The sequence below is a fragment of the Muscardinus avellanarius genome (genome assembly GCF_963383645.1).
Source record: "Muscardinus avellanarius genome assembly, chromosome: 13".
NCBI lineage: Eukaryota > Metazoa > Chordata > Mammalia > Rodentia > Gliridae > Muscardinus > Muscardinus avellanarius.
In genome coordinates, this window is record NC_137799.1 from 58,045,818 (window position 1) to 58,059,286 (window position 13,469).

Sequence of the window (13,469 nt, forward strand, 5' to 3'; positions counted from 1 at the left end):
AGTACCACTGGGGGGGGGGAATCTTATTATTGATGCTCTAAACAGAAAGCCATTATCTAATTCTCAAAAATAGATACTAAGAGTAAAAATAAATACATAATCCAATACTGTTCCAACTCACTATCCTGTCACATACCAATGGTAGTAAAAATTTTACCCACTTGGAAGAAATGGTTCCAAATGTCTAGTACTGACTTTATTTTTGGAAACACATTAAAGAATTATAAACTTCCTAAAGCATTCTACAAAGTTTCAAAATAAAAGGCTTCTGAACTGAAAAAGATTAATAAGAGTCAGCAATATGCTCACTCTACTACTTATGGCCTATGTATCTTTATTTTCTTTAAGCCTCAATTTTCACATCTGTAAAACAGGGATTTTAAAACAAACAAACAAAAAGTAGCTCAAGCCGGGCATGGTGGTGCATGCTTGTAATTCTAACATTCGGGAGGCTGAGACAGGAGAATCCAGGTTCACAGAAAGCCTCAGCTATTTATTGAGGCCCTTTGCAACTCAGTGAGACCCTGTTTCAAAATAAAGAATAAAAAATAGGGCTGGGGGTGTAGCTCGGAGGTAGAATGCCCCTGGGTTCCATCCCCAATACTGCAAAAAAAAAAAAAAAAAAAAAAAAAAAAAAGAATATAAGTACATCACAACCTGGCACAGTGGTATACACCTATCATCCTAGTATTTAGTATTTGGGAGGCTGAGACAGGAGGATCAGAGTTCACAGGCAGCCTCAGCTACTTAGTGAGACCCTTTGCAACTCAGGAACACTCTGTTTCAAAAAAAAGGAAGAAAAGAAATGGAACCCATGACTTTTCCATGCTGGGCAAGCACAAGCACCCTGCCACTGAGTTACACCCACTCCCCTCTTTATTTTTCCATCTTAAGACAAAATCTTGCTAAATTATGGAGGTTGGCCTCAAACTGCAATTCTCCTGTCTATAGCCTCCCAAGGAGCTGGGAGGAAAGCCACGGAGCCCAACTGTTAAATTGCTTTCATAAATCTTCATATTAATTTAGAGAAATTTACAATAAAATACTTACAAATTTAGTTTTGTAAAGCTTTCTTGTGCATTATGCTTTTCTCGCTCATATGCATTTTCCACTTCTTTGAATTCATTCTTGATCATTTCCAAATCAGCAACAGCTTCTGCTTGGCTGGCCTTTTCTACTTGCAGAGCTCCTTCAAGGTCTCGGATCCGTAACTATCAGATAACACAAAAGGAATTGAAACATCTTTTTTTTTTTCTTTTTGGTGTACTGAGGATCAAACCCAGAGCCTCAACATCTAAGCCTCAACATCTAGTCAAAGCTCTACCATTGAGCTACATTCCCAGCCCTTCTATTTTGAGACCAACGTCTTGCTAAATTGCCCAGGCTGGCCTTGAACTTGTGATCCTCCTTCCTCAGCCTCCTGAGTTGAAAGCTTTATCAAAAGCAAATTATTATTCATCCAAATGCCCCTTTCTTTCAGCTGTGCTTTGAAAAAGAAAATAAAGACAATTTTTTGTTTTCTTTCCTAACACATTTGATGGAAGAAAAGAGGAGTCGAAGAATGAAGAATTAATTGTGTTATTAAAAAGGATAGGCTGATCCAGGTGTAGTGGCTCACACCTGTAATCACAGTACTTGGGAGGCTGACACAGGAGTATTACAGGTTCAAGAACAGCCTCAGTAATTTGGCAAAGCCCTCTGCAACTTAGCAAGACCATTTCTAATAATAATAATAATAATAATAATAATAATAATAAATAATAATAATATCGGGGTATAGCTCAGAGTTAGAATGCCCCAGGACCAAAATAATGATAATAACAACAATAATAACAATAAGAATAATAGGCTGAACTAGGCTGGTGGTACACACTTGTTATCCCAGATCTTGGGAGGCTGAAATAGGATAATAACAGGTTCGAGGCCAGCCAGCTTCAGTAACTAAACAAAGTCCTCCAACTTAGCAAAGTCCTTACTAATTTTGTAAAACTCAGCTTCAAAACAGAAAATAAAATAGGGCTGAAAGTAACCCCCCCAAAATGCAATCTCTAGTACTACATAAGGAAAGGAGAGGCTGATACATCATTTTCCATCAAAGTGCTTTTTATTTTATTTATTTATTTTTTTTTCCTGGTCTGGGGATGGAACCCAGGGGCATTTGACCTCTGAGCCACATACCCTGTCCTATTTTTTTCTTTATTTTGAAACAGGGTCTCACTGAGTTACAGAGGGCCTCACTAAGTAACTGAGGCTGTCCGCGAACAGCGATCCTCTGGTTTCAGCCTCCCGAATGCTGGTATTACAAGTGTGCGCCACCACACCCGGCTCAAAGTGCTTTTTAACTTCTAATCTGTTCAGACACTTATTTCATAAAACATGATAAATTTGTTTTTTAAAAAACAAAAGGGAAGCCAGGCATGGTGGTACTTACTTATAAACCCAATACTTGGGAGACTGAGATAGGAGGATCGTGGGTTTGAGGACAAGTAGTGAGACTCAGCATGTAGTGAGACTCGTCAATCTAGAGAGATCCTGTTTCAAAATAATAAAATAAAAAAAAATAGGGCTGGAGAGGGGTAGCCCACCCTTGGGTTCAATCCCCAGTACCACACACAAAAAAAAAGAGGAAAGGACTATTCTTTCTCACTTATATAGACATTATTATATAAATACCTTTATAAGCTTAAGAAATTTAACAGATCTATTTATTCCTGGAATTTTCTTATTGTAGAAGAGGAAGCCTTTGTTATCAAACACTACTTGACTGAAATATTTATGGTTCCAGAGATGTGGTATCTTGAATTTGCTTCAATATAATCTCGATGTAGGGAGTGGAGGTAGGGAAGGGGGTGGTAGATAATGCACAGTGACCTAAGGCAGGTGTCAAAACAGAGTGATGGGTATATGGTGGGGGCTCACTTCACTATTCTACGTCTGCATACACTTGAGATTCTCCATAATAAAGCATTTTAAAAACAAGATCTCTTGTATCCACCAATAGTAGAATAAAGTTCATTCTCACAAAAGAATGATGCATAGCTATAAAAAGGTTACCAAACAACTTTTAAAAAGAAAAGTTCCTACACAGTCCTCTATGTATATTATAGAATAATTGCTGCTAATATATATTGAAAACAGCAAAGTCTAGGATCAGTAAACATAGTACATTGAATATGGAGTGAATAAGTAAAAAGAACACGACTGTGCAGGCACGGGGGTAGGGCAATGATGGGAACAGGAATGAAATCAAGAATCATCACTCTCTAAATATTGCTTTGATTTTTAAACTGGTACGAAAAAATGTTTCATACTAGATAGAAAATGGCTTTTTTCATAAAACTCAGGTTTCAAATCTAATTCAACAAATTAATGTATGTGACCTTGGACATATTACTAAAATTCAAAACAGTGGAGGTTTTTCATCAATAAATTGTGAAGAAGAATATTCAGACTACCTACTTTACAGGGCTGCTACAAGGACCTAACAAGGTAATATTTAATAAATATTTACTGAGCACTTAATAGGTATCAGGCAATGTGCTAAAGTTCAAGAGATATATAATAACAGTGGAAGTGCAATCTTAGCTTTGTATGTGAGGTGAAGAGCCCAAAAGGAGAGGACAGAGCTCAGTATAATGTAAGCGCTTCTTCTAACAGGCATGCACAAAGGGCCATGGAATCAAAGAAAAAGCGTGCAGGACAAGTCTGTGTGGCACAGTTCTCACAGGGAACTGAGTAAGAAAAGATGAACCTAAGAAATAAGGCCTAAGTCAATATGAGTTGACTTCATAAATTAACCCACAAAAGTGATGACCACCAAGTTTGTAATTATGTGAAATATTTTAGAATAGGGAACAGTTACTTTTACATTAAAGAAGTAAAATAGCTGGGTGGGGTGGCGCACACTTGTAATCCCAGCATTGGGGAGGCTGAGACAGGAAGATTGTGGTTCATTAACAACCTCAGGCCTTTGCAACTCAGTGAGACCCTGTTTCAAAATAAAGAATAAAAAATAGGGCAGGAGGTGTAGCTCGGAGATAGAATGCCCCTGGGTTCCATTTCCAGTACCGCCAAAAATAAATAAATAAATAAAATCAATATGTAAATACAACTCAATTTAAATTTTCAAGTTTTGCCTTTTGATCTCTATTTTTCTTTGTTGTTTTATATAAGCCAATGTTTACAAGTCAAGTAATAAATCTAGGAAACATTTTCTTCTTGTCAGCATTTTCATCTTCTTTCAGAAAATAAGCACACTCAAACACAAGTGGGAAACCAATCCAATTCAAAGAAAAGCAGATTTCAAATTAATAATTTTGAGTTGACTCTTGCTTTTGACTTTACTTTCTCATTTTATTGCCATAGCATACAAATTTATAACAGATGACCTGAAAAATATATTTAACAATAGCTTATAAGATTACAACTACTTCCTTATCTCATTTGCATTTAAACTGGTCTCACACAGAATTATTAATAGATGTACCTCACTGAAAATATTTTTTATAGATTCATGGTTTAAATGTAACTTTTGCTTTTCTCAATGACAGCATAAATTAAATATTAAATATTAATTTTAAATTATGTGGGTAAAATATATATGTAAGAATTTTCAGTTGTATAGTAATTAAATGTATATTCCCAGAGAAATAATTTGATTTTTAAAAACCTAACATTGAATTATTGATAACATTTTAGGTGATCTGGTCCTTAAAAAATATTAATAAACTTAATAAAAATAAATCCTGCTTTAACAATCAGGCACAAACACTTGAGATTCAGAATTCTGTGAGTAAAAGGAGCACTCTACTAAAAAAAGAAAGTGAAAAACAACTTTTTTAATGACAAAATCCTCACAAAAGTATTTCATTTTACATTAAGAGCCATTTATCCAGGTTTGGTGGTGCACAGCTGTAATCCTAGCACTTGGGCAGTTGAGACAGGAGGGTCACAGGTTCAAGGCCAGCCTCAGCAATTTAATAAGATCTCAGCAACTTAGAGAGACCTAGTCTCAAAATAAAAAATAAAACAGGGCTGAATGTGTAGTTCAGAGGTAGAACACCCCTAAGTTCAGACCCCAGTATTAAAAAAAAAAAGTTATTTATTTTTTTAAATCTTTTTGTGTGTGGTGGGGGGTGGGGGATGGAACCCAGGGCATTTGACCTCCAAGCTATACCCCCTACCCTATTTTTTTATTCTTTATTTTGAAACAGGGTCTCACTAAGTTGCAGAAGGCCTCACTAAGTAGCTGAGGCTGGCCATAAACCTCAATCCTCTGGTCTCACACCCGGCTAAATAAAAGCTTTTTTTTTTTTTTTTTTTTTTTTGGTGGTACTGGGGATGGAACCCAGGGGCCTCTACCTCCGAGCTATACTCCCAGACCTATTTTATATTTTATTTGGAAACAGGGTCTCTTAAGCCAGCTGAGTCTGGCTTCGAACCTCCTGTCTCAGCCTCCCAAGCCTGGGGATTACAAGCATGCGCCACCACGCCCGGCAAAAAAAGCTATTTAAATGAGGTAAAGCACTAAAAATTAGATTAACTAAAATTTAATATATGCAAAAAGTCTTAGTCTTTAAAAAATGTAAATTAAAGAACTATGAGCCAGGTGTGCTATTGCATGCCTGTAATCTCAATACTTGGGAGGCTGAGACAAAAGTATTGTAAATTCAAGGTCAGCCTCAGTAATTTAGTGAGACACTGTTTCAAAATAAAAAAATAAGTGTGGGTATAGCTCAATCCCCAGTACTCCCCTCAAAAAAAAAAAAAAGTAAAGAACTTGGACTTGCTTTAAAAGCACTAGAAGAACACTGCAGCTTTGCAGAATATATCAAATTTATTAGTCTGAGAAAAATAACTTTGGTAACATATTGGTAAATAAAGTAAAGGGAGTCAAGCTAGGAGGTTAGGTGAAGAGACAAATACCTGAATCAAGACAAATTTCTTTTAGGGAGTGCAGTGCTGGGGATCAAACCCAGGGCTTCGTACATGGTAGACAAGCACTCCAGTGCTCTACCACTTTAATTTAAAGTAATTTTCTGGGGGGGGGGGGGTTGCTGGGGATAGAACCTAGGGACATTCTATTTGCAAACTATACCCCCAACCTTATTTTATTTTTTATTTAGAAACAGGGTCTCACTGAGTTGCTGAAAGCCTCACTAAGATGCTGAGGTTGACTTCAAACCTCCACTCCTGCTGTCTCAACCTCCCAAGTACTGGAATGTCAGGCATTCACTTCGGTACCCACCTTGCATCTAAGCTGATTGTTAACATAATGACAGGGATAAAGCTTGCATTATGACTTAGCATGATCATTTTCTCAAAGGTAACATGCAAAAGAACACTATGAAACTATAAACTGAACCCCAACTCAGAGTGTCTAACACTTACCATCTTGTCCCTTGAGAACTCAACGTTTGATGGACAAATGCATAAGCCCATTTTCACACGCAGTATAAACCCTGGCATTATCTTCTATTGCTTTTTACCTCTACAACTTAGCTATCTCTAATCATAGATTCTACAGAGTATTTTTATTTATGAATTCGTTTCCTATTATTGCTAGTATTACAAATTATCGAACTAGTGGCTTTAGCGTTTCAGAGGTGTCACAATATATTATCTATCCTAAATGTATGCCTTAGTTCTCCCTCCCTCTCTTTTTTCCTCTTTTTTTTCTTTATTTTTTTTAATGTATGTGTGTGGTACTAGGGATTGAACCTAGTGGCATTCTATTCTGAGCTATACCCCCAGCCCTATTCTATTTTTATTTTCAAATAGGGTCTCGCTAAGTTGTGGAGGGCCTCACTATGTTGCCTCCCAAGAACTAAGCTTACAGGCATGTACCACCACACTTGGCCCTAGTTCTCTCAAATAATGCTGTTTTCCTGTTATAACACAACTTAAGAAAATTCATTATTGTTTCACATCTTACCTGAATAATCTCAGAATTAAATTTTGATTCTAAATGTGCTGCTCTTTCTGCTTCGATATTTTCTTCCAATTTCCTCACCCTCAGAGTAGTTGCCTAAAACAAAAGTGTAAAGTCATAAACATTGGTATTTAAGGTACATATGGATCACTATATTCTAGAATTGTAATTAACACTTTATACTACTTTAACTACAGCCTCATTTTTTGCACTTTGCCAAGTGCAGTATTTTTTTTTTTTTTTTTTTTTGTGGTACTGGGGTTTCTGGAAGCCCTTCTACCTCTGGGCTACACTCCCAGACCTATTTTTTATATATTTTTATTTGGAAACAGGGTCTCTTAAGCCAGCGCGGCTGGCTTCGAACCTGCGTGATCCTCCTGTCTCCGCCTCCCAAGTGCGGGAATTACAACCGTGGGCCACCACACCTGGCTTCCAAGTGCAGTATTATAATCATGCTCAGGCCGGGTGTGGTGGTGCACGCTTGTAATCCCCGTGCTTGGGAGGCTGAGATAGGAGGATTGCACAGGTTTGAAGCCAGCCTCAGCTACTTAGTGAGGTTCTCAGCAACTTAGTGAGACCCTGTATCCAAATAAAGTATAAAATAGGTCTGGGAGTATAGCCCGGAGGTAGAAAAGCCCCTGGGTTCCACCCCTAGTACCACCAAAAAATAAATAATAAAAAATAAAATCATGCTCAGTAAGAATGCTTTAGAACCTGCTTTCTTTTGCTTTAAGTTTTAATACAGTACAATTTATATATATAACCTACACACATTGAAATTATGCAATTTGATAAACTTTACATATATACACACCCATTAAATCACTGATGCAATCAAGATGAAAAACACTTCCATCACAAAGAATTCTGTGTACCTTGATAATAATGCTATCTTCCAGTCACTCCTCTATTCCTATCTCCAAGTAACAACTAGTCTGTTCTGACACTATAAAGCAATTTGTATCTTCTGGAATTTTATATAAAGTGAATCTTATAATGTAGACTCTCTATTGCCTAATTCCTTTCCTCCTGAATAAGTATTTGGTAATTTCACTCAAATGGTTGCCCACACAAAGAGTTCATTCTTTTTTGCTGTTAAATAATGCTCCACTGTATTTATATATCACAACTGGTTTCTCTGTTTATGTGTGGATGTGCATTTGAGCTGTTTCCAGTTTGGGCTATTACAAATAAAGCTGCTATGATTTATGTACACAAATCTTTGTATATGCACACTTTCTGTTCTCTGGAGTAAAGAGTGGAATGACTGTGTCAAATGGTAGGTATATACTGAATATTTTAAGAAATACTACAGTTTTCCTGAGTGTTCCTAAATTAATTTCTATCCAATGATTGATATATTAAGATAAATCAGGCAGGTGTGGTGGTGCATACTTTTAATCCCAGTACTTGGGAGGCTAAGATAGGAAAATCACAGGCTGTTAGTACCAGTACACTGGAGGCTAAGACAGAAGGATCACAGGTTCCAAGCTAGGCTCAACAACTTAGAAGACTCTCAGCAACTTAACAAGACTCTGTCTCAAATTAAAAAAGAAAAAAGGATGGGGTGTAGCTCAGGAGTAGAAGGTCCCTGTGTTTAATTAACACTTTAATCAAAATATGAATAAAGAACTTGAATAGATATTTATCCAAAGAGAACATGAAAAATACCAAAAAGTATATGAAATGATGCTCAACATTATTAATCACTGGGGAAATGTACATCAAAACCACAAAGAGTCATTTCTTCAAACCCACTAAGATGACTATAATTTAAAAAACAGAAAATGACAAGTATTGGTAAGAATGTGGAGAAGCTGAAAACCTTATATATTACTGGTGAAAATGTAAAATGGTGATCGACTTCCGGGAAGATGGCGACCGAGAAAAGCGGGGCTTAAGAGCCCCGCTAACAACAAATCTCCATTACCACAAAATCAGCGCCTTTCATAGCCAGAAAACACCATCACCAGTGAAACAAAAAATCACCAGGCTCCAGAGAGAAAGCGGACTGAGAACAGAGCCACAGAGGAGATACACCGGCCTCACGCCCGAGGACACTGCAGACGCGGCAGCAGCGCTATACTGCCGGCGGCACCGGCGAATTCATGGGACGGCTACAGCAAGCGGAGGTGAGCCACTGCGGAACAGCCAGGCGGGATTTCTCCGCGCAGAGAGCATCTAAAGCTCCCAGTGACCGAGCTAGGCACATGCTGCAGGGATTCAGAGTGGAAATCAAAACCAAGAAGAAAAACGCCAGCCCCACATACGAGGGCATAGCAGCGGTGCCATATTGCCACCGGCAGCAGCAACACCGAATTCAGCGAGGCCAGTACAGCTACATTTGCGTACTCAAGAACAGTGAGTCAAATTGCGGGCCACAGCGGAGAAATCCCAGTACTGTACTCCCTGGGTCTTGACCCAGTGGGGGAGGGGCGGTGACAGAGATATCACACCACAGGAGAACGTGCAACCTGGCACCCCCCACAGTCTAAAGCAGCCTCTATCGAATCTCTGGGTCGGAGACTCTGTGATACAACCCAGTAAAGGAGTAGTGGGGTCTGAGATACTACTGACTCGAGATCCAGAACACCTTAAGTGAAGTCATAGTGACCCAAGGGAAGAACCCAGAGAAGGCACAAACATCGGAAATCATGGGAAAGAGGAATAATACTGGAGCAATAAATGCCCACAACCCCACAACATCAGAACCCAATAAAACTGGAAATCAGAGATTTCTAGAAGATCAAATCAGGAGAATAACTGTAGAAATAATAGAGGTGCTTCAAAAAGAACTCAGAGAGAGCCAAAAAGAGATAAATGATGCAATTAATGAAGTAAAGTCCTCAATTCAAAGCACAAACAACCGATTAGAACACATGGAGAACAGAATCTCGCTCTTAGAAGATGAGCAATCCAAAAATGAACGCATAGTTTCTAATCTAGGAAAAAATATCCGACAGCAGGAATCTGATATTGAAGAAATATGGGCCCATTTTAAGAGAGCTAACCTAAGAATAATTGGAATAGAGGAGGGAAAAGAAAGTGAAACCAAAGGGATCAACAATCTCTTCAAGGAAGTAATAGCAGAAAATTTTCCAGACATAGAGCAAGAGGTCGATACGGAGGTCCAGGAAACTTATAGAACTCCCTTTAGACAGGATCGGAGAAGAGGATCCCCACGCCACATAATTGTCAAAATGACCAATGTGGAAGCCAAGCAGAGAATCTTAAAGGCAACAAAAGCAAAGGGCCAAGTGACATTCAGAGGCAAACCAATTAGAATCACTCCAGACTTCCCAAACCAAGTTATGAGAGCCAGAAGGGCTTGGAGTAACATATTCCAAACTCTGAAAGAAAACAACTTCCAGCCAAAAATTTCCTACCCAGCAAAACTTTCTATCAAATTAGATGGAGAAATAAGAAGCTTCCATGACAAACAGAAACTGAAGGAATTTATGTCTTCAAAACCAGCACTAGAGAAAATACTCAAAGAGATTAACTACAAAGAAGAAATAGGTAACACACTCCAGAACTAGAGAAACAAGATTTTCCATCCAACAGACAACTAAGATTGGTTATCTGTGGAGATTCATTATTTATGTTAGTCTTTTACCTATCTCTAAAGGGTATTGTTTGCCTTTATTGTTGTTAATTTTTAGGATTTCTAGTTGGAATATTAATATACCTTCAGATATAGCAATTGGAAATATTTTATCCCATTCTATTAGTAACTGTTAACTCTGTTTACATTGTCTTTGGATATACAATTTTTTTTAGGGAGTTTGTATACTCCTCTGTTGCCTGTGCCATTGAAATCATAACCAAGAAATCACTGCCAATTTCATTGTTGTGAGGTTTAATGACCCAGATTTTCTCCTAAAAGTTTATAGTCTTAAGATTTATATTTAGGTCTATTATCTATTTTGAGTTAATATTTGTATATGGGATTAGGTAAGGGTCCAATTTTATCCTTTTCCATGTAATTATTATTTTTAACAATATTTAGTTAAAAGATTAATATTTCCACCACCAAATGTTCGTGGAAACCTTGTCAAAAATAACTTGACAATATAGGGAAGAATTTAGCTCTAGGCTTTTATTTAACTCCAATGGTTTATATATCTGCCTTTAGAATAGTACTACACTGTTTCAATTATTGTAGCTTTATATGGTTTGAAATCAGAAAATATATATCTTCTAGCTTTGTTCTTTTTTAAGATCATTTTGGGTACCTAGAGTCCATATTCCATATTAGAATAGATTTTTTCTGAAAAATAAATATATAAATATATGATAGTTTCACCTAAAAAATAGAAAAAAAATATTCTCTGGTAAGAAAGAAAGCAAAAAGAAATATTGAAATGTTATCTTTAAGTCATCAAAAGCTTGGTATCAGACAAATGAAACTGTTATGTGAGATTATCATTTTTAATTTTAGATAAATTGCCATAATACTAGATGTCAACTACTAAGCCAAGCATGGGAGGGAGGGATAGGGAGAGAATGGGGTGGGGATTGGGTGGGGGCTGACTGGAAAAAGTGTGCATGTATGTCTACAAAAGCATGTATCCTACTATGATGTATGAATACACTGCACCAATAAAAAAAAAACCGAAAAAAAAAATGTAAAATGGTTCCACTGCATGGAAAAGCCTGGAAATTCCTGAAAAAGTTACACAGCTTTATTATTTGACCCAGTAATTCTACTCTTACATAAATACCCAAGAGAAATAAAAACAAATAAAAATTATGCATGAAAGTTCAAAGCAGCATTTTTCACAACAGACAAAGATGGAAAACATTCAAATGTCCATTGGCTGATTAATGGATAAACAAGATGTGGGGCATCCATATAATGGAATATTATTCAGCTACATGCTACGACATGGATAAGCCTTGGAAATGTACATAAAAAATGAAATAAGGGAGACACAAAAGGCAGAAATTGTATGCTCTCATTTATATTAAATGTTCCAAGCTGGCAAATCCATAGAGACAGAAAGTATATTAGTGTTTTCCAGAGACTAGAGGGAGAAGGGGGGAGGAGAAGAGGTATCAACTGCTAGTGGATGTGAGGCTTCTTATTGGGATAACAAAAACATTCTATAACTGACGGTGATAGTTGTACAACCTTATGAATACATTAAAAATCGCTGAATTATACACTCTATAAGGGTGAATTTTATGGCACTGGCATGAATGCACGTGCACACACACACACACACACACACACACACACACACAGAACAAAGTAATTCCTAAGTGGAATAACCAAGATAATGTTAAAGAAGTGACAACACCTAACTTAAACTTCAGATGCCTATAATTGTGTGTGTGTGTGTGTGTGTGTGTGTGTGTGTGTGTGTGTGTGTCTGTGGCTCTGGGGATTTAAACCAGGGAGATTCTACCTCCAGGCTACACCCCTACCACTACTTTTTTTTTTTGAAACAGGGTCTCACTAGGTTGATGAGAGTCTCACTACTTACTGAGCCTCTCCTCAAACCTGCAATCCTCTTGTCTCAGCCTCCCAATTCTGGAATTACAGGCATGCGCCAACACCCACAGCTTGACGCCCATTATTTTAAAAATTCCTTCTAAACTGGGCGTGGTGGGGCACGCTTATAATCCCAGAATTCGGGAGGCTGAGACTGGGAGGATCGTGGTTCACAGACAGACTCAGCTACTTAGTGAGGCCCTCTGCAACTCAGTGAGACCGGTTTCAAAATAAAGAATAAAAAAATAGGGCAGAGGGTGTAGCTCGGAGGTAGAATGCCCCTGGGTTCCATCCCCAGACCCGCCAAAAATAAAAATAAATATAAAATAAAAATTCCTTCTAAATACTAACCTTACATCTTTAGAACAAGAGACCCCTGGAGGTTGTAGGTATAAAGCACGGTAAATATAATAGCAGGGAAATTCTTATGTTCAGATCAGACAAGAAAACATCAACTTAGGTGGACCAAACACTAATAAAAAATTATTTATGTAAATCCTACAGGAAAAATTTGCCCTTAGAGAATTAATATCAATTTTGTCAGTATCTAGTGTGCTTGTCTTCAATTCTATAAATAAGACTTGCCAATCTGTCTCAAAAAAAAAAAAAGCCCATACGTATTGAGAATAAAAGCTTTTGATTTTTTTTTTTAATTTTTTGTGGTACTGGGGGTGGAACCCAGGGACATTCTACCTACAAGATATACCCCCAACCCTATTTTTTATTCTTTATTTTGAAACAGGGTCTCACTGAGTTGCAAAGGGCCTCACTAAGTAGCAGAGGCTGTCCATGAACCACAATTCTCCTGTCTCAGATTCCCAAATTTTTCTGGAATTACAAGTACGCACCAACAAAAGCTTTTAAAAGGCAGATAAAGGAAAGAAGCCAGTCTAACAATGTTAAAAGTTTTTTTCAAATTCCAAAGAAGCATGTAAGTTTTCTTCTTTTTCTTTTTTCTTTTTTCTTCTTTTGTGGGTCTGGTTATAGAACCCAGGGGCATTCGACCACCAAGCTACACTCCCGCCCTATTTTTTTTTTTAA

The 13,469-nt window shown here is 37.4% G+C and overlaps 1 protein-coding gene across 4 annotated transcripts in view; it reads right to left on the minus strand.

The window, feature by feature from the left end:
- Positions 1–13,469, minus strand: part of CCDC171 (coiled-coil domain containing 171) — a gene marked incomplete at both ends in the record, with an annotated part of 323,708 nt that overhangs the window by 235,103 nt on the left and 75,136 nt on the right. For all 4 annotated transcript variants that reach the window (XM_080709193.1, XM_080709192.1, XM_080709191.1 and 1 more), the window contains 2 exons: positions 1,051–1,211; positions 6,935–7,027. In XM_080709193.1, coding sequence (XP_080565319.1) covers positions 1,051–1,211; positions 6,935–7,027 — 254 coding nt within the window. The remainder of the gene's footprint in view (positions 1–1,050; positions 1,212–6,934; positions 7,028–13,469) is intronic.